Here is a 27,466-nt window from a genome sequence, read left to right as displayed (position 1 = left end):
ATAATACAAGTCTTATTAATCCAACCGTACGCTCAGTACTTCCCAAACACATGTTTTTTTGCTAAAACATCACTCTTTAAAACACCTCAGCATGGATGAATTTTGTACCTGCAAGTTTGTTCACAGATGTTTTGGTACAGTGTTGCTGTTGTTAACACGGCCTCCTGTGAACTCAGTTCATTAATAATTTTCTCAATTTTTGGATTCTCCATTCACTGTGGAGGCGTGCAAGAAAAACAGTGTTTCATTCCCAATTCAATATAACATGTGGTGAGTAACTGATAAGAAAATGGTGATTTGGGGTTGAAGTATTCCTCTAATTTCAGCTCTGTGACTGGATTCAAAATTCAGCCTCCTTCTAGAAATTCTGACATGCCACACAGACATCCACTACTCCGACCTCCACCATCTTAGTTTCAGCTACACTGTATAAAGGGCACAATACTTCCTGCATTGGCATTTAGCGTTGGCAGTGGACATAAATCCCGAGGTGCAGAATCATCCAATATGGATGCAGTTCCTCAGGAGACTGGAATAACTTTTCACTTTCCATGTAACAAATCAGAATGATAAAGGTGGAAGTGGCCCCATCCGGTGCAAGAAAATACACAGCAGAGAGAGGGAGATGTCAGGAGACCTTTTACACAACCGACATTTTTGACCTGTCACAGCGGGAAAAGCACTGGTGTTAATAATGGCTGCAGCCCATTTACGTGCTTCCTTGTTAGTCTTATGCTGCGTTCCAGACAACTCTGAACTCAAAGTTGAAATCTTGGGACAAATGAATTCCAATACTATGAAGAAAGAGTTGACATAACGCAACAATAGCAGCACAAATGGAAGTGCATATTTCATTCAACAGGGGAGGGGGTATAATGTATGTATATGTTTCAAAGTATAAAAGTGCTGCATAAAGAACATATAATGGTGTATGTTACCTCATGTGTCGTTTTTCTTCTGTTTCGTTTATATATGAGAAGGCTGCACTGCTGAGAGTACAATTATGTGCACTATTGCCAAAGAAACATCAGTTTGTCACGGTCAGACACGCTTTTCGTTTGCATTTGGCTTTGTGCACCTGAAATGTTTGGAGAGCGTAAGTTGGAAGTTTCAACCAGGAAATTCCGACCTCCAACTTTAACTGAAACGCAGCATTAGACACTGAAATGGGATGCAGCCATCACTGATGTTAATAGTTACACCTGTGCTTTTCCTCCGCAGTCTGCTTTTGACAAAGTTCTGTTGAGCACACTCTGTACACCCACACACAGAACTGAGATGAAGTCTAATCAGGCAACATAAGTAAAAACACCTGTGTGTGTGTGCGTGCATGTGGGCGATGGATGTTGTAGCAGCTTTACATTATGTGATGGGAGCATTTTTTCTTCCGTCAGCATTTATAGTTGCTGCACACCATTTTGAGCACACACGCTTCAGGGGATGAGTCATTTTCACCAGCTTCACCTGTGAATATAGCAGTATGACTAAAACATAAAAAAGAAGTGAAACAGATTCCTCTGCCAGGTTACACACTTCCTTCTTTTAAAGTGGTGAATCAGGCCGCTGCGGTCCCTCCCTGTGAGTCGGATTATCGGGGCTGAACTGGGATCATTTTGCTCTTATGAATGGACGCAGTAAAGGCTGACAGTGCGCGCTAGGTTTCTGATTCCAGTCCTGCTTTGAACACAGTAGGATAGTTCATCTTCTATTGATCCAACTGGTTCTCCTGCTGCAGGGTTTTTTCCAGAAAAAGCTTCTACAGGATGGTTTCCAGCTTCTGCTTCTCATCACAGTTTCAACTTGACAATCATATTAATATTTATGAAGAGTAGAAAATATTGGGGACTTGTTAGTAACTTGACAGGTTACACACTAATTGTTTACACTACCTGTCCTCTAGAGCGGATGGGTATATAGCTGATGCCAGCGTGACCTCCATGTAGCAACAATCTATATGGTTTTATAGCTTTCAACCAAGCTCTCAGCTATTTTTTACCCTCCTTAAAACCGACACCAAATTTCTCTGAAATGTTCTATTAATTCCCAAATTTCCTAAAAAGGTTCTGTTAGAGATAACCACTCTAGTGTGACTGTTACCATGGCCATTAATCCTCACACACACTCATCCGCACACACATGCACACAGGCTCCTGTCGATTAGCCAGCACTCTCCCATGACCCTTTGCTCCTGTCCTCACCAGGAGGGGTTGTGGATAACGTGCTAGCACAGCATGGCTCTAATTTAATGAGGCAGAGAGGTGTGTATGTGTGTGCGGAGTCGGTGTGTGTGCGAGTGTGTGCGTTCCCACTAAATGTTCCCAAGTTGAATCAGTAATTGGTCCTTGACACAAGTCTCTCTTATATCTTGCTGTGTGAGGAATCCAGTCCAGACTCTTCATGTGTTCTTCCATTTTCAACAAACAAAAACAGGTCGCTGCTTTAGATCTTTGTAGCATCTCTGTGTCAGGCACTGTTAGGGGACGTGAGCCTTCTTACATTCTCAAGATCTAACTTATCTCAGATGTAAAATAACGGGGGATTTGTCTGTTATATTCTAGTGTCCCATGGTGGTCTGTGCTCTGCTTAAAGGCTCCCAAATGTATTAGAATGACACACTGATCCTCTGTTTTGTTTGTTTGTTTTGGCTGATGTGGAAATGATCTAATATAAAGGACATTAAATCCTGGCACATGATGAGAGCTCACTATATCACTAATGCTCGTGCTGGTAGTGGACTCCAAATCCTGTATCATTAAGCAGTGCCTTGAACGGGCTGTTGTACAGGCCAGGCCTCTGTTTTGAAATGCTGTTTTTCTGTTAATAAGTCCTGTGAGCTGCCATGTGTTAGGGTGAGCTCGAGCATACAGCAGAACCAAAGCTGTCCCCTGTGTCCCACAGCATAAACTGTGAACTGTATGTTGTTGATGCAATATTACTGTGATACTATGACAATGTTAAAGCGATTGGCTAATTATGAACTGTTTAATGTTATTGTACTGTGGCACTCAAAGGTGGTATCAGGGTGTGAGGTAATACAAAGGAAGAAACCTACTTCTGGGTAACTTAGAGAGTACTCAGCTGCACATTGGGACATGGGCGGATTATGAGACAATGGGCTCCTGGGCACAGACATGAAGAAGGCCTCACTACCTCCCCTACATAGGAGCAAGACACACAGACTCTCTCTTTGTAGTCCTTAAGCATTGGGCTGCATGATTATGGCCAAAATGATAATCACGATTATTTTGATCAATGTTGAAATCACAATTATTAATCACGATTACTCTTTGTTTTAGACTTTCACCTTTGAATAAAGAGTGCTGCTTTCACTTCCATGTCGTGCTACATTCCTGCTAATGAACAAATATTTGCATCAAAATAAGACTGTCCCTTATTAACAGTGCCTCTCCTTGAAGCAAAATATGAATAAAACTACCAAAACTTTTTACTTTTAAAATTTGATCATCAGAGCACTGCTTTTATTTTCACCTTGTGCTACTTTCCTGCTAATAAACAAATATTTGCATTAAAATAAGACTTGAAATAAGGTTCTTCTTTACCTGAATTCAGTGGATCTCCTGTGGATGCCTATCCGCTGCATGTGTTTCTTTTTACTGCAGTCAAGGTATTGTGACATGCTGCAGCGACAATGTTATGAATGTCTGAGTTGACGCTGGACAAGGACGGTGTTAATGGTACAGCGACGTCAGAAGCATTACTCCTCTTGGCCATCATGAATTCACCATACAGCTGATTGTGGTGTTTTACAGATGGATTAACAAGTAAATTGTGTTGCTTTGAAGCCCAGACATGTCTCATGCTTTCTTTACATATGATTTGTTCTTTGCTATGTCCCTAAAACATAATGAAATAATGATGGTTAATGATGGATGATTTTTGTTTTGTCACTCTGCAATGGCAACATAGTGGATAGTTTTGTTGCAGGTTGCAGCTGCAGGGTGCACATTTAGTGGCATGACAGTGCTTCAGAAGTGGAAGCTGCTGTTAGTTTAGGAAGCGCTTCATAATATGAAGTTGCATATTATGCAGCTGAGCTTTCTATGATTGGAGCACAGATTTACAACATCAGTTTCAAAAACATACTGTTTTTCTTGAATATCTCTCCTTCATTTGGGGAGAACATTTTGTCTCTTAAGTTATACAAACAGAAATTGAGGCATCATTTCTAAACGATGTATGCTAGAGCTCCTGAGGAAAGGTCATACTATATTATGTAGGAATCCGTAATATACCCTTTTAAATGTTTAATCGCTCAGTAGTCTTTCCTTTAACGCCACCTTCAGGACAAACTTTTCACCGGTCCTTAACTTCTTCAGACTTTAAACTTCTGTCTAGAAGAAACCTGTAGAAATAAACTCCATAGACACTTTTGGTGAATACACAGTACTTTTGCTTGTGTTGAAGATCATTTTTTCATTTGTGCCTGAAACCGGCAGAGTGAGACTGGAAACAGTGGGCCACGCTGTGTGATATGGATAACTCAATGTAAACTCAGACAACGGCCCACATTATTAAATTGCAGTGTGTAATTCTGTTGGACTGACAAGGCAAAGCAGAAAACCAAAGTCCCCCTCTGCAGCTTCATTTTGCAAAATGCCACATCAGCTCTGCAGTTCTTCACCAGACAGTCAGCATAATTCAGAATATGGGAGTGAATGAAAGTTTAAGCAAGGAGGTGTGGCAATGAATAAAAATGGGCTCCGTGGGTGTGGATGTTTCTGTTCAGTTTAGTTTACACCAATTTGATTTTGGGGCCTCAGAAAAATCTGCTTATATCTCAATTGAGATGCAAGGACGGGGAGGGAGATAACAAGTGAGCAGATTATTTACAAGCCCAAGGGCGGGCGTACACACACACACACACACACACACAGATATAGAAAGAGAGTAAGCACGTAGGTGGCAGAGGTGAGTGTTATATTGTGTTATGTCAGATTAGCTGCTGGAGGCTTCCTTTGATGCTAACACAATCCACTGTATCTTTCCCTGGGTACTACGTGTGTGAGAGAGAAAGAGGGAAATTGGTTGTAATGGTCGTGTGTGGCTTTATATTTATTTAAACTGTATGTGTTTCAATGTGGGCTTCAGTTTGTGTGTGTGTTTGTGCAGTTACCACCTAATTTGCGTATCTAGCCTCAGAGCATCGTAGACGCTATTCATGTTTCCAAAAACATACTGCCTGTGTTCAGTATGCCTCACACAGCCCCGAGTGTACATGCAACCAGTCACACACACACGCACACACACACACACACACGTACACGTTCACGTCTCTTTTCTTTTGTCTTTTAGTGACCCAGATAGACACATTATTTATTGTTGTTTTGTTTACCTCTTTATCACCCCATCTTCCCTTTGTCTTTCTCTTCACTGTCCTCCCTTTCCCACCATTCTTTTCCTCCCCTCTTCATATCTACCTCCTTTTCATTTTATACACAAACCTTATTGTCTCTCTCTTCCTCCTCTCCCTCCTCGTCTCTAGCTATGCACCTGTTTGGCCTAAACTGGCAGCTTCAGGAGAGCGAGGGATATGGAGCATTTGAAAATGGAGGAGGGGGAAGAGATACAACTCCAAACACCTTCATGGTGTCTACAGACAATGGTGAGTTCCTACTTTATCACTTTTTTGATCCTTTCCTCTGACAGGAAAAGCAACAATGGATATGGGAAAAGTTGGCCAAAAGATGTTTGCTCCAGTTTAAGTTTCTTTACTGAGACCTGAAGTATTCGTGAGGCTGTAAGGAGAAAGTCATTTAGCTTCAAACAGAAATTTAGAAATCACTCGAGGTGCCCGAGGGAAACCTCATCCTGCTGTAGTATTGAAATTTCACACATCCTCTCACTGCAGTACTGCAGACCACCCCCTGTCTGCTAATAATTAAATTCACATGCAACTAATATGCAGTTGTGATTTATGTCCAGTGTCAATGCAGGAAGTAGTGTGATGTTGATTTACCGCAGCAAAAGTAAGAGCGCAGAGGTCACGGAGCAGGATAGTTATACATGGTGTTTGACTATGTAAGTGGAGGCCAGGTTCACATATATCATGGAAAATCAATTCACTATAAACATATCTGCAAAATTCATTGGCACAGAACATTGTTTGATATGTAGATTTTAAAAAACGTGCAGCGTTATGTTTCCTCCCAAAGGGTTTTACATAATCAGTGTATTTGAATTTAATTCTTCGTAGAAATGATTGCCAATAAACACTCCCTCTCTGCATCCTGTCAGGTAATTCGAACACTATCGACTTGAAATGAACACATCCTTTCACAGTATAGCCTGCAGTGTTTACCTGATATTACCATCTGCCAGTCAGCAGAGTATCAGAGGTTAGAGAGTCTCTGACTGGCTTTGTTTTCCCGAGATGTGAGCTTCTGTCTGTCTTTTGCAGATCAAGAGGAATTGTAAAATGTAACATGTAAGCAGCATGAAATAGTCTGAACCCAGACATTTTCACTGCTCATGTTTTTATGCCTCCATTGCCGGAGGCATAATGTTTTTGGGTTGTCCGTTCATCCGTAGGTCTGTCCCATTCTCATGAACACTGTATAACAAGAACGCTTAAAGGGGATTTTCTTTAATCTGACACAAACGTCCACTTGGGCTCAAGGATGAACTGAAAAGATTTTGGTGGTCAAAGGTCAAGGACACTGTGATTTCACACAGCATGTTTAGTTGAAAATTTCACACAGTTGTCTAATAGGATCATAATGGCCATTACTCAACGTCATAACTCAGGGAGATGAGGGGAGATATTACATCAGATACTGAATTGGTGATCTTGGGAGCCCATGTTGTACTCGGCTGATTGTATAGATCTTTGGCGGGTTGACGATGTGTGTGAAGCATCCACGTTTTAGACTTTGTAGCTTCTCTACAGCAACATCCATATTTGAAACATTGTCAACTGTAATGGCTACGTATGAGTCTGGATAGTCATAAACTAGCTGCCGAGGCATAAAACCGCAAAGGCAGTAATTCTAGTCCGTTAACAATTTGAGGTTTCAGTTTACTGTCACTTTAACAGTGATGGGATGTGTCCAATTGGGTTAACTGGGGCATTTTGTAACAACAGCACAAGGTTTTAATGAACCCAGATGCTTTTAAATTATTACAGAACCGTGGCAGTTTTGTAGTTATGATTCATCATGAAATATAATAGTAAATTGATTCTTTGTTAATAATAAAATAACCTCACCACTGCACAATGCACAAATGGCATCAGTAAAGTAAACATTAGAATGTAGGAAATAAAAGAAAACATGTGAAAGCACATAGGCACCCTTGGTTTATACACACACACTTTTTATACATATGTTCGCTGTTGTCCAGGTTGTTGTTTACAACGACTTCATATCTTATATATAAGTTTGAATAATGTGCTCTCTCATTTATTTAAAAGTGTTTTCACTGGGAGTTTATTTATGTACTCTTGCAGGGAAAAGAATTATCTTTGAATTTGCTTATTAGATTTTATTAATATCTTAAGTCACCAGGATTTACCATTGGGGGACACACACCTCCAGCAGATTCAGTTTTGTAGTATTAATATCGCTCTTTTCAGTCCAAGTTTGTCCTTAGGAGCTCTTTCCTTTATTCTGCAGCTTCTACACCTACCCAGTTTTATCCTGACTGGGCTTAAACTAGTTTCAAGTTACAGTAGTTTTCTGATTGCACTTGAGTGTCCCTGAACTGGTACTCATCAACATTATCTGTTGGTAGACTCCTTCAGTGGGAAGTACTGTGTCAGGCTGGTGAATCAAGGCACCCTCAAGATGCTCCTGTGACTGACTTTTACACAAATTAAAGTGCACAAGTTGTGCTGTAACATCAATAAACAGCTGGTGTTATACAAGATAATACTACAGATATTGCTGTACTGTATGTACCTACACGGACAGAGGGACACATGGCACAGTATCTTTTGCTGAGGTTTGTTCCAAGACCCATCAACTTTGTCTCAATACAAAGCCGTCGAAATCCAGCACTTGAGCAGTGACTTGCAGCGTCAGACACTGACGAAAAAAGACATCCTTTAATGTTGCCATGATACACGACCAGTCACCATTAGAGTTTAACGGTGCTCTGCGGCATCAGCGTGAAAAGGTGGCGGGACAAGAACGGAAGTTAAGGGTAAACAAGTCCAAGTAGGGTGGCTGGGAGTGGTGATGGATGGGTCCAACAAACACCGACTTTCACCCAGGAGAGCGGTGTTTGCGTCCCGTAACATTGTAAAGGCATACACTGTTCTTTTTTCCTAAACCCAACCCTGTGCTTTTTTTGCCTAAACCCAACCCCGTGCGTTAGTTGTTGGAGGACAGAAAAATGTCAATTTGCGTTGCTGTACTGACGTAGTGCATTTATTTCGAAAGAGACCGTATGTAAACATTAAATTTCCTGTGAAGACAGACGTGTATTTTGAAAGAAGACAATGCATGTAACAGGCAGAACTTGACACAGCATCCCGGAACGTCAACAACCAACACACCCAGGGTACCTTTCACGTCATATCTGGACGTGGAAGTTCCATGATCAATCAATGATATGTGACGAAGTTGGAGTGAGAATGTGAGCCAGCTCAATTGACAGCCCTCAGGACACCAGACTGTCAAAAGTGATGTCCAGGACACAACTTTGAGTGGTGTGTGTTGTGTTGTAATGGTGTAGATGTGTGCTTTTGCATCAGATGTTTTTCTTTAAATGTGTAGAATAGCCTGTTTTTTTTTTTTCTTCCATTAAACATCTCGGCCTAACAGACCTGCCAGCTTTTCTTTTTTATTAAATAACCTCCCCACTGCCATATGAACTTGAAGCTTTCTCAGGAGATAACTAACGCTAAAAAAAGAGTAACAGGACTGATGGCAGCTTTCCCTCATGGGTCAGATTGAATTGACTGAAATACATTAAAAGCAGAATAAAGTTCTTACTCTCTTGAACATTGTTAGTCCTCAGTTGCTTCTGAAGAACTTAAAAACAAAATGGTCTGCTCCTGCTATGACATTGTGTGTGTGCGTGCGTGCGTGCGTGCGTGCGTGCGTGCGTGCGTGCGTGCGTGCGTGCGTGTGAAACAGAGAGAAAGCCCATTCATTACAGTACAAAAAAGAGAGGCCAGTTGTGTATTAGAAAGAAAGATGGATGTGAGCACCTTTGAGCTCGCCTTGAAGACTTGTGTCATATGTTGCAGCTCGTATTAGTTTAACAAATGCGCTTAACGTCTAGAATGTCACACACAGACACACACACACACACACACACGCATGCACGTCTGAGTCAGTGTTGGTTTACTGCCAAGGCTTAAGCTGTTAAAGTGAAGTGTTATGAACAGGAAAGGCCTATGATATTACAAACTGAACAGTGGTGGAACAATTCCAGCCCCATAAACACACCCTGGACATAAACTAAAGAAACAAAGAAACTAAAAAATAAATGCAGGTCTGTTTGGGTTCAGTCGCAGTGACAAAGGTCTGGTTCCCTTCTGAGATAACTGTGAGTGAAGTATTCAAATTTACCATGGCTAGAACTTCACCCAAACTTTTACTAAATTGAAATTCAACCCATTCAAACCCATGGGATAGTAACTTTTTCATAGACGTGTTGCTTGACAACATGTTGGAGAGTTATAGCTGAGATGGTTAAGTCAGTTGATGTGGCCTTCGATGTCTGAGTTAGCCATGATACAAGCAGACAGTACAGTTTGAATATTATGGTAAAATGCATTGCCATCGACCCAAAATGTCTCTGATGTTTTGGTTAAGAGCCCACCAGACACCTTTGTGCACACATAGCATAAGCCTTATAAAGACAGAGCACAAAGTGAGCCTTTTCAGGGATTACACACTGAGGCATCAATTCAGTTGTCTCAAGACCATGTGGCCAAAGAGTCCCCAGGATATCTAGGACAGTATTCACTTAGCACAACCTAGTAGGTGAAGCAATGTTATTTATGAAAGCATGTGTCTATCAATGGCATTTTTGCTGTTTTCATTACAAGTAACTCAAAAACATTTTTAAAGTCAGGCCAAGAAAATGTCTAATGTCTAATGTCTAGCTTTGGAGTTTTAGGGTTCTGCACAGTATCTTAGCTGTTCCTAGGACTGCACTCTTCTGCACGGAGACCTCAGATGCTGTACGTGTAATCTGAAATGTGTAACTAACCAGTGACATTTCTGAACTCTGTTTTATCACTTTTTCCCTCTGCAGGTAAAATGTTTCTTCTAGAGAACAATACCATAGACACAGGAGAGGTGGATGTGGGGAGACGAGCCATACAAGATGTCCCACCAGGTGAGTTACACAGGCATACATGCACACATATAAGCCTGTGATGCCACTTTGTAAAGACAGTATAAAGTTTTCCAAAAAACAAAAAAGCATAAGACGCTTAGTCCCGAGTTTATAAGGTGCCCTAAGCTAAAACTAGTTGATTGAACTGTATGATTCTGTATGATTGAACAATATGATCTATGATTGTGGCCACTGCATTTAGATCATTGGGGGTAGAATACAAAACCAAAGTACCTCTCTGTGTTGAATGTGTTAATTGAATGTGGGGCTACCATAAATAGGCACTACAACAGACATCAGCCATATAGTTTTACTATAATAGTTCATAGTATTGTAGGACGTAATGTTCTGCCATGAGGTGTGATCATTAAGAATGTGAAGTTGACTGTCAAAGCATTTTGGTGGTATTGTATAATGACATTATTATGTACATAGTGTTTGAGCCTCTCTAAATAATTTTTCAGTGGTTTTAAAGATTAAATATTTAGCTGTTTGCAATAGAATTAATTCTGATGTTTAAAGCGTGGAACATATTTATATGTATACTGCATGATGCCAGCAGTGCCAGGAGATAAGAATGTACAGCAGATGAATAATGAATGTCATCACAGCAACGCAGAAACTCAACATGTTTTTAGAAAGAAAAAGTGGAGTGATAATCTAATATTTGAAATATGGGCTGAAATATGAGTGTTGTTATCTCCATGACTTTTTCATTTTGTTTTTATGTAAGCATATTGATTTATATATGGTGCACAGTGGGAATATTCTGAACATGTCAAGGAGTGTTTAAAGATTTGAATTTCTGATTCTGACTTTTGTTTGTTTGTTGTTTGTTTTTTGTCCAAGGTGTGTTTTGGAGGTCTCAGCTATACATTGACCAACCGCAGTTTTTGAAATTCAACATCTCCGTCCAGAGAGATGCTCTTGTTGGGGTGTATGGACGCAAAGGTTTACCACCCTCACACACGCAGGTTGGTTGCACAAACAATTACATGCTCATTTTCTTGTACAGTTCAAGCAAGTTAAAATGACGTTTATAAAGTTTATGAAGAAGAAACGTCAAGCAAAACCTACTTCTTTCAGGGGCGTCGGTAGCTTAATGGATAGAGCAGGCACCCCATGTACAAGGCTGTTGCCGCAGCAGCCCAGGTTTGATTCCAGCCTGTGGCCCTTTGCTGCATGTCATGCCCTCTGTCTTTCTAACCCCTTCACGCTTAGCTGTCCTATCAATTAAAGGCAAAAATGCCACAAAAATATCTTTAAAAAACTTACTTCTTTCAGTCTGGAGTCCCCTTCAGACTTAAATATTGTCCAACATTGGATTTTATAAAACTATACATGCACAGATTTGATTGGCTAATTGGCATCATGTGCAATGACTTAAGGGTTGGACAAACTTTACACATTGATTGTAAGTGGACAGATGTTGGCACGTGGTTCCATTCCTAGTAAAACTGAGGGTCCACGCCAGCCCCCAGCACTAAATGGGAGGGCTGGGAGGTGAGCTTGCGGTCCTTCTACTGCCAACACCAGGTGAAACTAAAGCTTAGAAGTGCTGCTGCATCGGGAAAACTAACTTCATTATGGTGCGGCAGCTGTGGCTGGATTGACCGCGGTGTTTTGGGCTGGACTGAAGTCAGCACACTTGCTATGCGTATAGTCTGCGCATTACATGAAAGGGCTGCACATGAACGTCTACATAGAGGTCCTTGTGGACACTTGCAGCATGGGTGACTGACAACATTTACGGCATGCAGACCAAAGCAGACCCGTAAAGACACATGGAAAATATGACTTGGCCCTGACAAGACATGCAATTAATCTGAGTCAGTTAGAGTTCCCTGGTCAGCTAAACCAATGCCCTTAAGACTAGAAATGCAGCGCCAATTAAAATAGCAACATTTGTGATTCTCAATAACTTGTTAGGGCTACAGTTTTCTGCTAAGGGGTTCAAATCACCAAGCACCACCACCTATAAATTATGTGAGCACACAAGGTTAAACTCCCAACAGAGCCATATCTGTGAGAAGAAAAACTGAAGGAAGCTTGTGCAAACCAGAGAGGAATCAGTATTCAGGACAGTTCAGCATGAAATAGATGTCATGGTAAAACTAACACCACCGTGGGTCATGACACTGAGGGAGGGTGTTGTGTGAGAAAGAACAATATGATATGAAAAAGAAATGGGCACAGTTGTTCACAGAAGCTAAGGCAGCACCTGAGTCTACTGCTAAATAAACACCCTGTGTTGAAGATGGGATTTAACCAGCGCAAACTTGAGCAGAAGCTTGAGCAGTGTTCTCATCTGTGTCCCCAGAATGAAATCTTATCAAATCAGATCTCTGACACAGTGTTTAAGGAGGCCTGTCCTCAACCATCCAGAGTCATCTGGTCTCTCTACTTTTAACAAATACCAAAAGTGATGAAAAAAAAAAGTCCACCTCCCAAAATGTCAAAACCCCAAATCCCTTTTGCAACTTTGCAAGTGTGTCTAGGTCAAGCACTTTATGGATCCATAGTTAATAATGAAGCAGATAAGCTTCTTACAAACCTAAAGTACCCTTTTACTACACTTACATCTCTGAGTGATGAATCATGTCTTCTATCAAGGGACTAATCCACTTATCTGTAAAAGACAGCTTCATACAATGCCACCCCTATCACAGCTCAATGTTAGCACTTTAGATAATAGACAATGGTGTGTGTGTGTGTGTCTGTGTGTGTGTGTCCTTGTCATAACCCAGTCCATCTAAGTTCCTCTTTTTTTCTCTTAGTGTTGATTTTCAGTGTTGTCAATCTTGTGTTACAGCTGTTTTAGCTCAGAAAAATATAAAGTATTAAAGCATTTTCTGAGTAACTGAGCTAATATGAATATGTTATTGAGCTCATAACCACATGTTATGCTACTCTAAATTACTCTGTGTTCATTTAATTTTGTGATTAGAAGGTTCAAACGTTTTTAAAACAGCAACAAACTACCAACAAGTAGACAGAAAAATTTAAGATACAGTTGGTATTTGCTATATAGTTGCTGAAACTGTCACTATATTCTGAAAGACGTACGTGAGACAAAAAGTATGTGAAAAAAATCATGTCCCTCCTTTCCTACTGCCTTTAATGGCATTTGCTAGAATCAGAACACAGCACGTTCAACAACAACCAATCACTGTGCTGTGTGAACGTAATAAAAGTTTCAGCAAATATGAAAAAAGTTATTTTTTATAAAAGTTACCCACTGTAGCCTTAAGATCAACTTGAATCATAATGTCACTACACCAGCTAATTTATAATCCCAGTGAAACTGAATTTCGAGTGTCTTTAGCTTCTGTTCTGTGTCGCATTTCCCTGTGAAACAGAATATTTGAACAGTGCACAGTTACAGGAGGGATTTAAATCAAATTGTTTGCATTTGATCGAAACAATAAAAAGGGGAGAGTCCGCTGCTGAGCTCACTGTTGGCTCTATACACTGAGACATAAATGAATCAGACCTCTGCCACATTGTTTTGGAAATGAAATCAAAGGTTTTGCCTGCTGATATCTAAACACACATCTTTTCCTGTCTTTTTCCATATTGTTCTGTTAGCTAGCCACTACGTCCCACATGGCGGGTTTTATGTGATCAGTGTGGCTCAGTAGTCGCCCCAAAGTCTCACTTGATTGGATGACCTTTTGTAAACACCCATGAGTGCAGGATGAGTCATCAAACATCTGAAACTGTTTAACCTGGTTGAACAGAAAGAGAAAAGACATGGATTTTGATGAGATAATGATGAGTTAACACAGAGACACAGGACTAAAACTGGGAAAATGTATTTTTCATTTCATGGGGACACACAATCTACAACATCAGGACTTAAGCTTTAAAAACCCATAAATACTTCAAGCAAATTTCTTTGATTGATGAATTGAATGATTGAGATAGCTCATCATGGACTAAGGTGTCTTATGTGTTGGTAGTGTTTCTGAATAAAAGGTCAGAGGGGTTCCAAAATCCACATTCTTCTTGAGGTTGTACATAATCTTAAAAGACTTAATTGAAATCTGGATAGTTGTTAAGGTGGACTGACCACCATTGCTATCCCTAGGCCTTGCCACTACTCTACAGTAATGTTGTCTTCTATATTTTTGTCTTCCAGTATGACTTTGTGGAGCTGCTGGACGGCAGTCGCCTCATTTCCAAAGACAAACGAGCGCTCAGTGACACCGATGCAGGACATGCACACCCAGCTGGTGCACACGAGGAAGAGTCTGGAGTAGGAGCCCGACACACTCGCTCAGTGAACGTGCACGAAGCTGGCTTCATCCAGTACCTGGACACAGGAATATGGCATCTGGCATTTTACAACGACGGACGCAACACAGAACAAGTCTCTTACAATACCATCGCCATAGGTGAGACAAAGCAGTGTGTTTGTAACAGAGTGAATGCTGGATGTCTTGTTGGATTGGTCAGTTATTGTAAGTGCACATCTACAGTACACTCAGTCCATTTTTATTGTTGCCAGGCAACCACGGACTCACCTCCTTATTGTAACCTTACTGTGTAATCAATCTAATGTTTATTTATTTATTTTAGTTATTTGATACTAATTAGTAGCTACTTCCCAAAATGGACAGGCAGAGGGTACTTGCTGTAGCTCTGGTTGAGGGTGAGAAGCAGTCAGCAACTATTTTTTAGGGCACAAGGAAACTGAGCTCTGTATGGGTACATGAGACCCTAAAAAAGAGGGTGGATTACAGGGACCACCTCCAGTTGGTCCAGGAGCTTCACTTCGATGGTGGCCATTTCCAGGCATATTTTAGGATGACTCAGGGGCAGTTTGACAACCTGCTGTCTATTGTCAAGCCATATAGCTCTGGGTATCCAGCAACCACTACCACCAGTTTCTCCTCCAGTGTTTACCAACTGTAAACTTGATGTCGTGACTACCACAGAAGGCCCGCCTCTCATATCATCCGATTGGACTATGGGATAAAAGATAAAGAAAAAAGAGATGACGTGGGGCATTTTTCCACTCACTGAAGGTTTTTCAACCTCAGAGTGTTTTGAAAAAAACCACCAGGCGCCTAGAGCGCAGAAACACGAGGCGTGTTGCAACGCAAAAAACGCTGGCAAAAAGCCGCATTCTCATTAAAATCAATTACAAAAAGGCGCCTCCAGCTGCTAAAACGCTTTCTGTGTGATCAGGGACTTACACCCCTAATGTCTAACTAGTAAGTACATTGAAAGGCACAGTATAGTATTTAGTCACTGTTAGAAATTTTTTGGAACAATTGGAATTTCTGCCTGAAATGTAGTGTGTGTGTGTGTCTGTGTGTGTCAGTGTGTCTGCATGCAGGAAACTGCCACTTAGGTACGGCAGAGAGCCAGCAATGGTGTGTGATAGAGAGAGAGAGAGCAAAAGAAAGGCAGCGGGGTAATTGGATGTTAGAATGTGTTGATTGGACTGACTGGCTGTAACTACGGCAACCACAGAGGAGCGGTCTGTCAGTGTTGTGTGCATGCATGTGTGTGTTATTTTGCAAGATGTGCAGTTGCATTTCCAGCCTACCCAATTACCTCACACCCTTACACCACTCTCTCCCTCCCTCGCTCTGTCTCCCTTCCTCTCTCCCTCTTGATCAGAGTCGATTATGGAGTGTCCTCAAAATTGTCATGGAAACGGAGATTGTCTCTCAGGAATATGCCACTGTTTCCCCGGATTTCTGGGGCCTGACTGCTCTCGAGGTAAACACACGTACGCCCATTGTGAGGCGGTAATTGTTGGGAGATAGAGTCATTTGTCATTCATGAACATGGACAAAGTCGTTTATTAAATATGAAGACTCTGACTAATTGAAATTTTGCGAGGTTAAGGGGAACTTTCAAGGCTCAAGTGTCTGATTTAATCATTACTGATTCATCTCCCTTCATGTGTTTCGTCCAGCTGCCTGCCCAGTGCTGTGCAGTGGCAATGGCCAGTATTCCCGTGGCCGCTGCCAGTGCTACAGCGGGTGGAAAGGCACCGAGTGCGACGTGCCAGCCAACCAGTGCATCGACATCCACTGTGGAGGACATGGCATCTGCATTATGGGTGCCTGCATCTGCAATACTGGTTATAAGGGCGATAATTGTGAGGAAGGTAAGACTAATTCCCTCCAAGAACAGACACAAAAAGGCACATTAGTTACATATTATTTTATTGGCAGTATTTAGCCCACTTGCTCTGCATCATTATCCATCACTGACATGCTGGAATTTGTTGAAGACATTACTACATAATTAAATGTCAACATAAATAATTGATTTAGCACACATTTATTGCTACCCATGACATTTACTTTTGAAACACAAACACCCGTGCAATTTGTGATTATTGGATAATTATTCATAATTGGTTTTACTTGCAAATATTGCTCTTGAAGACCTTACAGGACACCTAATAAATGTCATGTAGTATCAGATGGATAATTGAACTGTTTGTTATGTTAATGGGAGTGTTTTGGAAGATGTGGGGCGCTGAGCTTGATTGTGCCTTGTTCGGCTTCAGTGCACATTACTCAGCAACTCACCTTTGATACAGCCTTGTGGTTTTGTGGCAAAATACCCCAATTTGTTAGCTCTCTGGGTTTAGAGGGATATTTTGCTGCTCTGTGAAAAAAAAAAAAAACATATCCGAGTGGAAAAATGGTGTATAATCCCACTGAGAAAAATGGAAGGTTTTGTAATTCACCTCATGTTATGATCTTTCTCTGCACAAAACATGTACTTGTCACAGGTACGTGCTATGTACTGAGGGTTAAAAGCATTTTATAGACTTTACAAGCTAATAATCCCGCTGACCTGCATGGAAATATCAAAGATCCCCCCTCAAAGTGCAGCTGCTGACAGGTAGTCTGTTAAAATAGCGTAACTGCTACATGGTAAATTAATTTCCTCTAATCTCTCGGTCTCACACATACGCACATGCACACATACGTGCATACATGGATGGTTGATGTCAAATTGCTGACAGGTAGTTGGCTAGGATGGACTTCAAGCTGTTCGCTACACTAATTTAATCTGAATTGATCAATACTAATCTGCTGTTTGCTGGTTGGACACACCTGCGCGCGCACACACACACACACATACACACACACACACACACACACACACACACAGACCTACGCAGACATGCTACAAGACAGGTTGACACTCATCTCTGTACACACTCATCCGAGTGTGTACAGATGTAGACACAAAGGTGTGCATGTGCTGTTTATACATATATTGTCATACAAATATGCAAAGACATATCACAGCAGACAGTAACCAGATTAGTTTCAGATTAGTTCAATCCTCAATCACACTAATCCTTAGTGAGTGAGTATATGAGGGAGAAAGAAGGAGATGGTGAGAAAGAATTTGCCCTGTACAACAGAGCCTACATTACACGTGTCCATGTGTGTGTGTGTGTATTAAATCCCATTTACAGCTGCTGAATCTGCAAATTATTGCAAAAATGCCATGTGAAATTTCTATGAAGAATATCACAGTTAAAGTATTGTGAAGAGCAGCACTGAAAGAGTTAACCTGCACATAGTGGAGTGAGGAGAAGCCTAGAATTGGTTGTTGAGTAGCCTATTAAAGAGGCTGGGGTTCAGGTGTGAGTCCCCTTCCTGACCTTCAGCATCAGAACAATGAGCGCCTTTGTGTGACAGCAGTTTGGTTCCATTAATATGCAAGTTGTAAGCCTTGTAGTGCTGTTGTTGAATGTAAATATTTGGAAATATCCCTCTTACAAATTATACTAATTCTCATTATATTGTCTTTAGTTAACCATGCATATTGAGTTGATTATATGTCAAAGATTAAAGGACTCACATCGCACGTTTTGTTCCCTTTATTCAGATAAAACCAGTCAACTAACAGTCATTATCACCAATGTTCAAACCCTGCTATAAAACTGTCAGTCAGATCTATTCATCTCCTGTGCTCCTTGTGTCTGACTTCACAACCAAAGTGTTTATTGTCTCTTTGAAACTAGTGCAATCCCGCAAGTGGTCCACACTATTTTACACAGATGAATAATCATTTGCCTGTGCAAGGAAAATCTAACATACAGTTTGCATTATTTTGTTGAAAGAACAATGTTCAGTGGCATTATAGCTCTGGTTTGGTTGTCCAGAATTTGGGTTGCTAGGTGCTTCACTTTGTCCACCAGCAGCTCCTTCTCTTTAGCTCCTCTCATTCAATCAGTCGGTCTGCCGGAAACATCGGACCACAGTTTTACTTATGGGGGTTGTGAAAATCAAGCTCAACCATACAGACAAGCAAACCAAACACTGAACTCACAGCAGCTGAGAACTGCAGAGGAGTGCATCTCAGTGTTACAAGCAGCCCATTTGATGCAGTGTCAGTGTCAAAAAATATTGCTTTGATGTCATGTTACCCTCTCTGCATCTCAGAGATATGTCTAGAAGTTTGTGCAATAATGTTATATACCTTGTGCAGATCTTTAATGGCAGCTAGTTCAAAAAGAATCTCACTGCTGGCATCAGAGAACCTTCCCACTATAAATATCATTAACTATTTCCATGCTATGGATGACTCATATCTATTATAAAAGCTCATAACATAGACATAAGTTAAACGTTCATATTTATTTATTTTTTTATATTGCTTGCACCTAAACCCCTATGTAATCAACTCCACTTGTTTGTCCAATTAACAAATCATCCTTGTCGTCCTGTTGTTTTTCATCTGATGCTTCTGTGTTTAAGCTCCTCTAAGCATTACTTGTGTATTAACAATGGATTAAATTAGTGTGAAATCACCTACTCATAGTTTTAGCATTTCCAGCTCATTGTTTTGTTTGGTTTCCATTTTCAGGCTTGTCTTGTCTAAGATCCCCTCTCAAAAATGGGATTTACTTGGATGCAAATTATTATTCAAAGAGTATTTCTGTGTGTCACGTGTGGAGAGTATCTGGTTTCTCTATCCACATTCAGTCTCGACCGAATAGAGGAACATGGGTAAAAAATGGACAACATTAACCTAGTATACAACTGCCATTTTTACTATGTTACCAAAATGTTTTAGTTCTTCCGAATTTAGTGGTTTGAGATAATGAATCTTCATTTCTCTTTAGTTTATTACATTAGCTGATCAAATATCAAATCACAGCAAAGTCAAATCACATTAGCTTTGAATGCAGAGTGTCCTGTTGTTGTGTAATGTTTTTGCATCAGATCATGGATCATCTTAGCTTTGATACACACAGGGCTGAAGGAGTATTTTAGAAATACTATGGTCAGAACTGCTACAGTGCAATCCCCCCCTAATAAATATTTCATGAGCTACCACAAAAAAGGATGTCAAATTTTTCATTTCATTTTTCCCACGTTTGTATTACACTGATTAATTACATCATGATGCTCTCCAGTTTCAAAGCTTTAACCATACTGCAAGGATTATAATTCTGCTGGAGCAATACTAAATCATTCATTAAATTGAATTAATTGTATGTTCTCTTTAGAACGGTCATAATTGAAGATATTGAGTTTAAAAAACTGTCCTAATCAGCTTTAGAAGCTCATTATGTGCAATTTGGTTTTAGAATGTAAGGCACGACCTCAGTGAGAGATACCAGCCTTTAATAGTTACCTTGTAAAATCAGTCAATGCAGCACGAAATTTAAAACATTATAAAACTCAAAGTTTAATGTGTGTGTGTGTGTGTTTATTATATGACAATATGTACTCTTTGGTGTGTTATTAACTCCCCGTCTTCATCTCTCTGTCTACAGTGGACTGCATAGACCCCAGCTGCTCAGCCCATGGTGTGTGTATCCATGGAGAGTGTCACTGTCAGCCAGGCTGGGGCGGAGCCAGCTGTGAGATAGCCAAGGCCATGTGTCCTGACCAGTGTTCAGGTCACGGCACCCACAATGCAGAGACCAGCACTTGTACCTGCGACCAGAATTGGACCGGGCCCGACTGCTCTTTAGGTGTGTGTCACGTTTAATGTCCTGTGGTGTAACAATCTGGTGTGTGGATTTTCTTCCTATGCGGTTCCTCTCTCTGTTCTTACACAGTCTCTTAAAAGAATAAACTTTGTTTTCATGGCATTTGTAAAAGCAGAAGTGCACCAAGCTTTAACGGAGTTAATAAAGTGCTCTACAGAATCATTAAGAGAGGATAAAGAAGAGCAGGGTCAGCATAAAATTAAAACAAAAAAGCAATTACATAGCAGAACATAATTAAGATAACAGGCATAAAAGATGGAATACATAGCTTGTAAAACAACTAGAGAGGCATAATAAAACAAGTTGATTATGCAAAACTCATACCTGTAAACATGATTCTGAGGGGAGATTTAAAGCAAGATAGTGCTTCAACTAGTTTTACAGGCAGTGTACTTTTCTACAGCTTAGATACCCTGATGGCAAAAGCATGTTCACCTTTAGAAGTTAGCCAGGAGTTTGAAACAGCCAGAAGAACCTTGCTTGAGGATATTACACTTAAACTTGTGAGGAGGTACAAGGTCAGTGACATAGCTCGCGGCAGAACCATATTAAACCACAGTAAAATCAGTAACATCTCTAAATCAATTCTTAAACTATCCGGCAGCCAATGAAGAGACGCTAAAATAGAAGTATTATGGTCTCAAGATGACTTACACTGTGTTAGACACCCTGCAGCTGTGGTTCGTAGAGGCTGCAAACAGGAGAGCCGTCTCTTGACAGTGGGAAGAAGTCAGAGTACAACAAACTGGGCGACATGAAAAGTAGCAGAGATACATTTTTAAGGTCTTTGTAGATAAATAAGTAAGATAAAAATGTCTCTTTTTCAAGATGTTGCCATACCGGAAGACATGACACAGCCGCCATTTTGACTTGATCACTGAAAGAGTTCAGAGTCAAAAAGAGAACTTTCTCTCTTCGTTTCTCAAGAGTTTCATAAAACATTGTGAAGTCTTGTTGTGTGGTACCACAGCACAACCTTGTCTCTTATAAATAACATTCATATACTCCTGGTGATAGCAAATATGCATTGTAGAAAACATAATTGCACCTGGACTGCATTTTTTCAATCAAAATAGGAGACAATCGTGTGATGACATTCACTGTCAACCTTTTATTTGTCCCTACAACATCTGCTTCTCGCAATATAACAGCGTTTGATGATTTTAAATATATTCAGGAAACTCAAACCACTTCATTAAGGTTGTGACAAGACTGCGGTCTTGATTGATTGTTTAAAAAGTCAGTGTTTATTTGAAGCATGAGACAGGACATGTTTACTTTTTCGTTATTTCCCCAAAATCATCTTTCCCTAACCTTAGCCAAAGACGTTTATTTACCTCCATCTAACTACATGCAGGACGCCAACCCCAGCCTCAGTGTCTGTACTCTGATTTGTGAACCTAACCATCCACCCTGACTTCTCTTCAGTTTCAGAATATTAAATTCCCTAAATTGGTTAAAACATTGCCAGAGAGCATAACCTAGACAGCAAATGTTTCCAAATGTATTTGGCAAACCAAAGGGCTGCCTTTTTGACCAAGTCCTGTAAAACTGAATGACTCAGTACTCGAAGTTGTTAGTTATTGCATTCCCAAATGATTGATCACTGGCACATCATGTGGCAGTGCCTTTCGAAATGCATTTGACAAAAACAATAATTTTACCCTACAGATTACAGGAGTTTCTCGTCTAACACTGCCTTGATCGTTTAGTTTGTTTGTATTGTTGTGTGATATTGGTGAATCTGAACTAATCCTTCAAAACACCAAAGTCTCACAAACAAACTAATCGATTGAGACCAAAAACTCCCACATTTTGTGAGGTAAAATGACTGTTTGTTGAAGAGTGCAGAGATGCATACAACAGTTTAAGTCCCTGGTCAGAAATGGTTGTCTGACAGCAAAGTAAAGTGGTGAAAAAGTTCTAAATAAAGTATACATTGAAACTGATATAGATTTTTCTAGGTGACTAGAATATATTTTGCTGCTGTCCCTTGCCCACAGCAGTACATTGCTTAGCTTCTGTGGTGGTACTCCTGTCTGTTTCTCCAAACTGGGGGGACTTCTACTGTAAGTGATACATCGACAATGGATAAGTACCTTATACAACCTCACTTGAAAAATTCCAAACTATCCCTTTACGGTCAGGGAAAGATCATGGTCACGGTTAAAGGAAACCAAAATTGACTGTCAGTAGGAAATGGTAAACAAACAGCGGTCTCTGTTGTCACAGTCACATGCTTTGTTGACCCATTTTTCCACTCCGACCTCCTCCCTGAAGGCTTTTGCGGTGCTATAACAATGTCACGTTATGCCTGTCTCGGTTCCAGACGGACATGAGTCATAATTAACACGTCCAGAAGAGGTCGCTTGTCAGCAAAATGTAAACACAAGCAGCTTTTGGCATTTAAACAAATGACCAATGTTGTCTTTTCTTTCTGGCGAAGACAGTTTTCTATTTTGTGGTGATGTAGAAAGGGAGCGAGATAAAGAGGGAATGAGACAGAGAGGGAGACAACAAGACAAGTGACAGCGTTGATGCAGAAAAAGAGGTGAGATTAAAAAAAAGCTGGAGGAGGAATGCAGATCAGCAATAGATGGGTTGACATGAAAAACAAAGACGAGGAAAGAAGTGTGTGTGTGTTCTCACTTCTATTTGTGTTGCCTTCAGCTGTTACGCTGAATATTGTCTTGTCAGAAACATTAAACACACATCCAATTAAGTACCAATGTTTTGTAAAACACACACACAGGCTCACTAATGAAATAAATTACATACATGCAAAAAAATACATGCACCATTTGTTATGGCTTGATCATGGCCTTTTGTGTGTGATGGCACACAAAGACAGGTACAATTCTTGCAATGTCAGGATGCATATTATTTCACATGATGCATATTTACAGTGTCATTTATGATGGTTTATTGATGTTCCATAAACCAATAAATGCAGAAAAGAGATTGCAGTTAGTGTTATGTTTTCTTGTGTGTGTTATTGTTGTTCTTTCTGTCTCTAACAGAGGTGTGTGAAGTAGACTGTGGCAACCACGGCGTCTGTTATGGCGGTGTGTGTCGATGCGAGGAGGGCTGGACAGGAACTGTGTGTGACCAGAAGGCTTGCCACCCACTGTGCAGCAAGAACGGAGTGTGTAAGGAGGGGAAGTGTGAGTGTGACCAGGGATGGACAGGGGAGCACTGCAATATTGGTAAGTGGATCTGACACCACACACACACACACACACTACAGGAAAAAAATGTACGAAGGAAAAGTGAGACCATGACTAAGCTGTTTCTCAGTATGCACAAACTTTTAATGACAAACTTAAATGTGTACTTCCACATGAAAGTGCTTGTCAATGGTTTCCCAAAAAATTGTGAAATGAGGATTTCTGGAAAAGCATATATTATGTGCTTTGTACAAATGCAGTGAGAGGAAAGCATTTTTTACCTTTGTGTTGCCAGATTGCACTGAAAATACTCTAATCTGGCATTACTTCATGACTCACTTACTTCAGTTTCCAGTAGGACACAATAAAACAGTAGCACACAGCCTTCAAGAAACCTGGAAGAAACTTGAGAATTGGTGGGTAGGCAAACCCTTCTTCACTGATAAGACTTGATTGAACCCGTGACAGATATACAACAGTCTTTTTTTCCATGGTTGCTGCCAGGGTGAGATAAGAGGAAAATGTTGCTGCTAATTATATGGATGTCCATGTTTGTGTTGGTTATTGTTGTCGTTCAATAAAACTGGAGCTACGATAGTGCCACTTGTAAAAATGAGATCCAGGTTGTAAAAAGCAGAATTGTCCTTTAGAATCAGTCATGGTCGGCCATTTCACTGGGGAATGATATTAACTTCTTTTTTATTACCGGGGGTGAGCCCAATAGGCTGTGTCAGTTACCAACACTGCAAAAAGCATATCAGGTCATTTCTGTCTGGAGTCACTCCTTAAAAGCTTGTTTTCTGAAAAGAAGTGAAAACACTGCTAGTGCAGTAAGAGAATTCCAAGAATCAAATTTGGCTGTTAAATATGAATACTTGACTATCCATTTCTTTTTTGCCATGTAGAGTTTGAGAGTTTGAACAGATTTCATTCAGGGCGTTCAGGAGACACTAACATTCACGTCCTATGCGTGCTAACTGCGCTAACAACTGATTCACAACCAGGCAACATTTTTTGTCGACACTATACATTAAACCAAAGTCAGAGACTACATCATATTAAGTTGCTGTGAGCTGTAAATTCACCACATTTGAGCAGAAGCTAAAGACATCCTTATATCTGTGCCTGATCGGGCAAAGCCTCTCTCCCTCCAAGCAGCTGCCTCCGTCTCACTCAGACTCACCCTGGGTCTTCGGTTGCAGCTACCTGTACTGGAGAGCAGTGTGAATGTGAGGAGTGCTAACCCCAGAAGTACACTGCTCCCTGACTGTTAAAAAAAAGTGCTGCTTGACCTGAAAAGTCTCTGACTGATGATTAGAATCTTCAACTCTAAGGAAGCAGCCCTAATAGAAATCAAGTTCAAGCTCTTTATTGTTATCATGTCTGCAACGATTACAGAGGCAGTTGTTGGCAAGGAAAAATGCTCATTAAATATCTATTAAAAAAAAGAAAAAAGAAAATCACACGTCAAAACAAAATTGGAATCTAAGATATAAAATAGTGCAAGATTAAATATAGTGTTAAATTAAGTGATATGAATTTGTGTTCACTTGCAAATAAATAAACCTGATGTATGTGTGGCTGTATCCAGGTTGCTGCACTAGAATTGAGATTTTCAGTGAGAGTATTTCTGTCCAGCTACTGACTGATAGCTCCGTTTTGGTCTCCACCACCTCCTGCTGCTGAGAACGTAGAGTACACTGGGCTTTTTAGAGCCTTTTCACTGAAAACAGCTGCCTCTTATGAGAGCAGTGAGACTGAATCAAAACAGTAAAGTTATGGCCATAAAACTTGAACATTGAGCTGAAAGACATTAAAATGCTTCGTAGAGCTGCAAGGAGTGTAACAAAGATATATCAACTCAATGATCAATGATACACTAACATCGATTCAAAGTGAAAACACTGATATATATATCGTCATGTTTAAGATGCGCCTTTACTTTGAAATTCCCATGTCACGTTTGTGTCAGCCTTTCCCTCCAAGCACAACTCCGTCCTAAACATTCAATCAATGCTGGCAGCTTAGTGCCAGGCAGATAATGGAGAGCAGCCAAGAAAAAGACAGAGTATATTTACAGATATTGTCTCATATTAATCGTAGGCCCTTGAATTGAATTGAATCAAAACTGTATCGTGGCAAACTTACTGATATCAGAAAATATTGTTTTGTTGTCCAAAGAATCGATATATTGTTGTAATGAAACTTGCGATTTACACCCCCAAGAAGACACACTCACACAAGCACACAAAATCTGAATGTTGAGCTGGATTGTTCTGACATTTAAAACACAGACCAAACCACTGAAGAACAGCTGTTGCTTAGCGTCGATGGCAGGAACACTATCTTTCCTTGTGCTGCTTGCTATCTACAGTACTGACAATGAGATTGAGTTTTTAAGTGAGAATCCATGGCAAGTAGAAAACCCCCATCCTGTTGTGTTGCAATATTTAAACAGTGAAACAGACGAGTAGTGGGTCCTTTGTGGCAGCCTCAGCTCACCACCAAACCCTTCACTTGTTGTCAAACAGACAGACAGCTACAGTAGTGCTGGGAAAGAGTTGCAAATTAGCTCCAGTGATTGTCACTTAGACACACATACACACTGACACACGTGGAAACCAAGGCTGAGAGAGTAACAGTGAGATGAGGGGAAATCCATTTAGAGCGCTTAGCTAACAGCTTGATTGTTTAGACGGATTGTATGACTGAGAGGATTCATACAGGCTTGCTCTCTTCCTCTGTCCTCCAGTCTCTAACCAGCACATGTTAGAGTCAGCCGGAAAATGTGACCTCACTGAAGGACTGTTTCCGTAGTTATTAATTGGCTGTTTATATATTTCAACAAATATTCCAGCTCACATAATGTCCTTAATTTTTTTTCTAAAGCCAGTGCAATCAAGAAAATAACGTCAACAGAACATTTACTGTAGTCGGCCTAAACCTGAATATTCACTGGTCATATTGTTAATGAGGTGTCTCGTGAATATAATAAAGGATAACACAGATCTTCTCTTTTGCTGTCTGTGTTTCTTTCCTTTTTTCTGTTTGACTGAATCTCTTTGTGTCTAATTGAATTTCTACCTCTCTCTGTTCTCTTCATACGCGATCAGCTGCCCTCACTGATGGTGATACTGGAGGGTTTTTTAATATTTTACTCCCTATTTTTCCCGACTAAACGCTCTCTTTCTATCTATCTCTTTTCTTCCTTTCTTTTTTCCTTTTGTTCTTAAAGCTCACAATCCGGACATTAGAGTAAAAGGTACTGTGCTCTTTTCTCTTCTTCTCCTCATCACTCGCTTTTTCTCATCATCCCTTCTTCTTTTGCTCTTCTCTTAGCGTAATTTATCGAGACTTCTTCTTACATTTTGGATATCTCGAGTATGTTGTGTTTTCACCCCATCATCCCCCCTATCATTTTGCCAGCTCTGATAAAACGCACCATTACTGTTGCTTTGAACATTTTCAGGGTTTAAATATTGCCCGTAGCACAATGGCTTTTTTCTTTGCCTTTTGGGGTTGCACACTTAGATATCGTCAGATAAAATAGAATTAAACCTTGAGAGTTATGTGTATGTTCTACCTTACTGTGGTTTGTGTGAGCTGAATGTATTTCTCTCTGTTTATTGTCCATGGGTTCTTTAGGAGTTGCTTCACATTTTTAGTTTTTGAATGCTTGGACCCCCTTTAAAAACAAGGGAATACATCTCAAGAGGTTTATCCCAAATTTCTTGAAATTCCCCCAACCAAATGCGCTGCAAATTGTTCTTTCCCATCAAACTTGCAAAAAAATATAGATCAGAAGTTCAAAATTGGAGGGAGTCCCTAAAGTAATGAGTTGTGTTGATGTCCAACATTAGACTTTTGGCTTTTTAGCCTTCTATTATGAATTGGTTTGACATTGATGACTTATTTTTTAAGGTTTCTGTACAGCTGTTATTATCTAGAAGTCAGGCCGTGATCCAGTTTCTAGTATGTTGAAGCTGGATCACAA

The 27,466-nt window shown here is 40.3% G+C and overlaps 1 protein-coding gene across 10 annotated transcripts in view; it reads left to right on the top strand.

Moving 5' to 3' along the window:
• tenm3 (teneurin transmembrane protein 3) overlaps nucleotides 1-27,466 on the top strand; it is a 567,981-nt gene that overhangs the window by 434,856 nt on the left and 105,659 nt on the right. For 6 of the 10 annotated variants that reach the window (XM_078166323.1, XM_078166324.1, XM_078166322.1 and 3 more), the window contains 9 exons: nucleotides 5,504-5,623; nucleotides 10,228-10,311; nucleotides 11,161-11,285; nucleotides 14,453-14,708; nucleotides 15,943-16,044; nucleotides 16,244-16,438; nucleotides 20,087-20,287; nucleotides 23,326-23,511; nucleotides 26,708-26,734. In XM_078166323.1, coding sequence (XP_078022449.1) covers nucleotides 5,504-5,623; nucleotides 10,228-10,311; nucleotides 11,161-11,285; nucleotides 14,453-14,708; nucleotides 15,943-16,044; nucleotides 16,244-16,438; nucleotides 20,087-20,287; nucleotides 23,326-23,511; nucleotides 26,708-26,734 — 1,296 coding nt within the window. The remainder of the gene's footprint in view (nucleotides 1-5,503; nucleotides 5,624-10,227; nucleotides 10,312-11,160; nucleotides 11,286-14,452; nucleotides 14,709-15,942; nucleotides 16,045-16,243; nucleotides 16,439-20,086; nucleotides 20,288-23,325; nucleotides 23,512-26,707; nucleotides 26,735-27,466) is intronic. The other 4 variants (XM_078166326.1, XM_033623072.2, XM_033623071.2 and 1 more) reach the window with 1 other exon arrangement.

Source organism: Epinephelus lanceolatus, chromosome 3 (assembly GCF_041903045.1).
Source record: "Epinephelus lanceolatus isolate andai-2023 chromosome 3, ASM4190304v1, whole genome shotgun sequence".
Classification (NCBI taxonomy): Eukaryota; Metazoa; Chordata; class Actinopteri; order Perciformes; family Serranidae; genus Epinephelus; species Epinephelus lanceolatus.
This window is presented reverse-complemented; position numbering and strand designations above follow the sequence as displayed.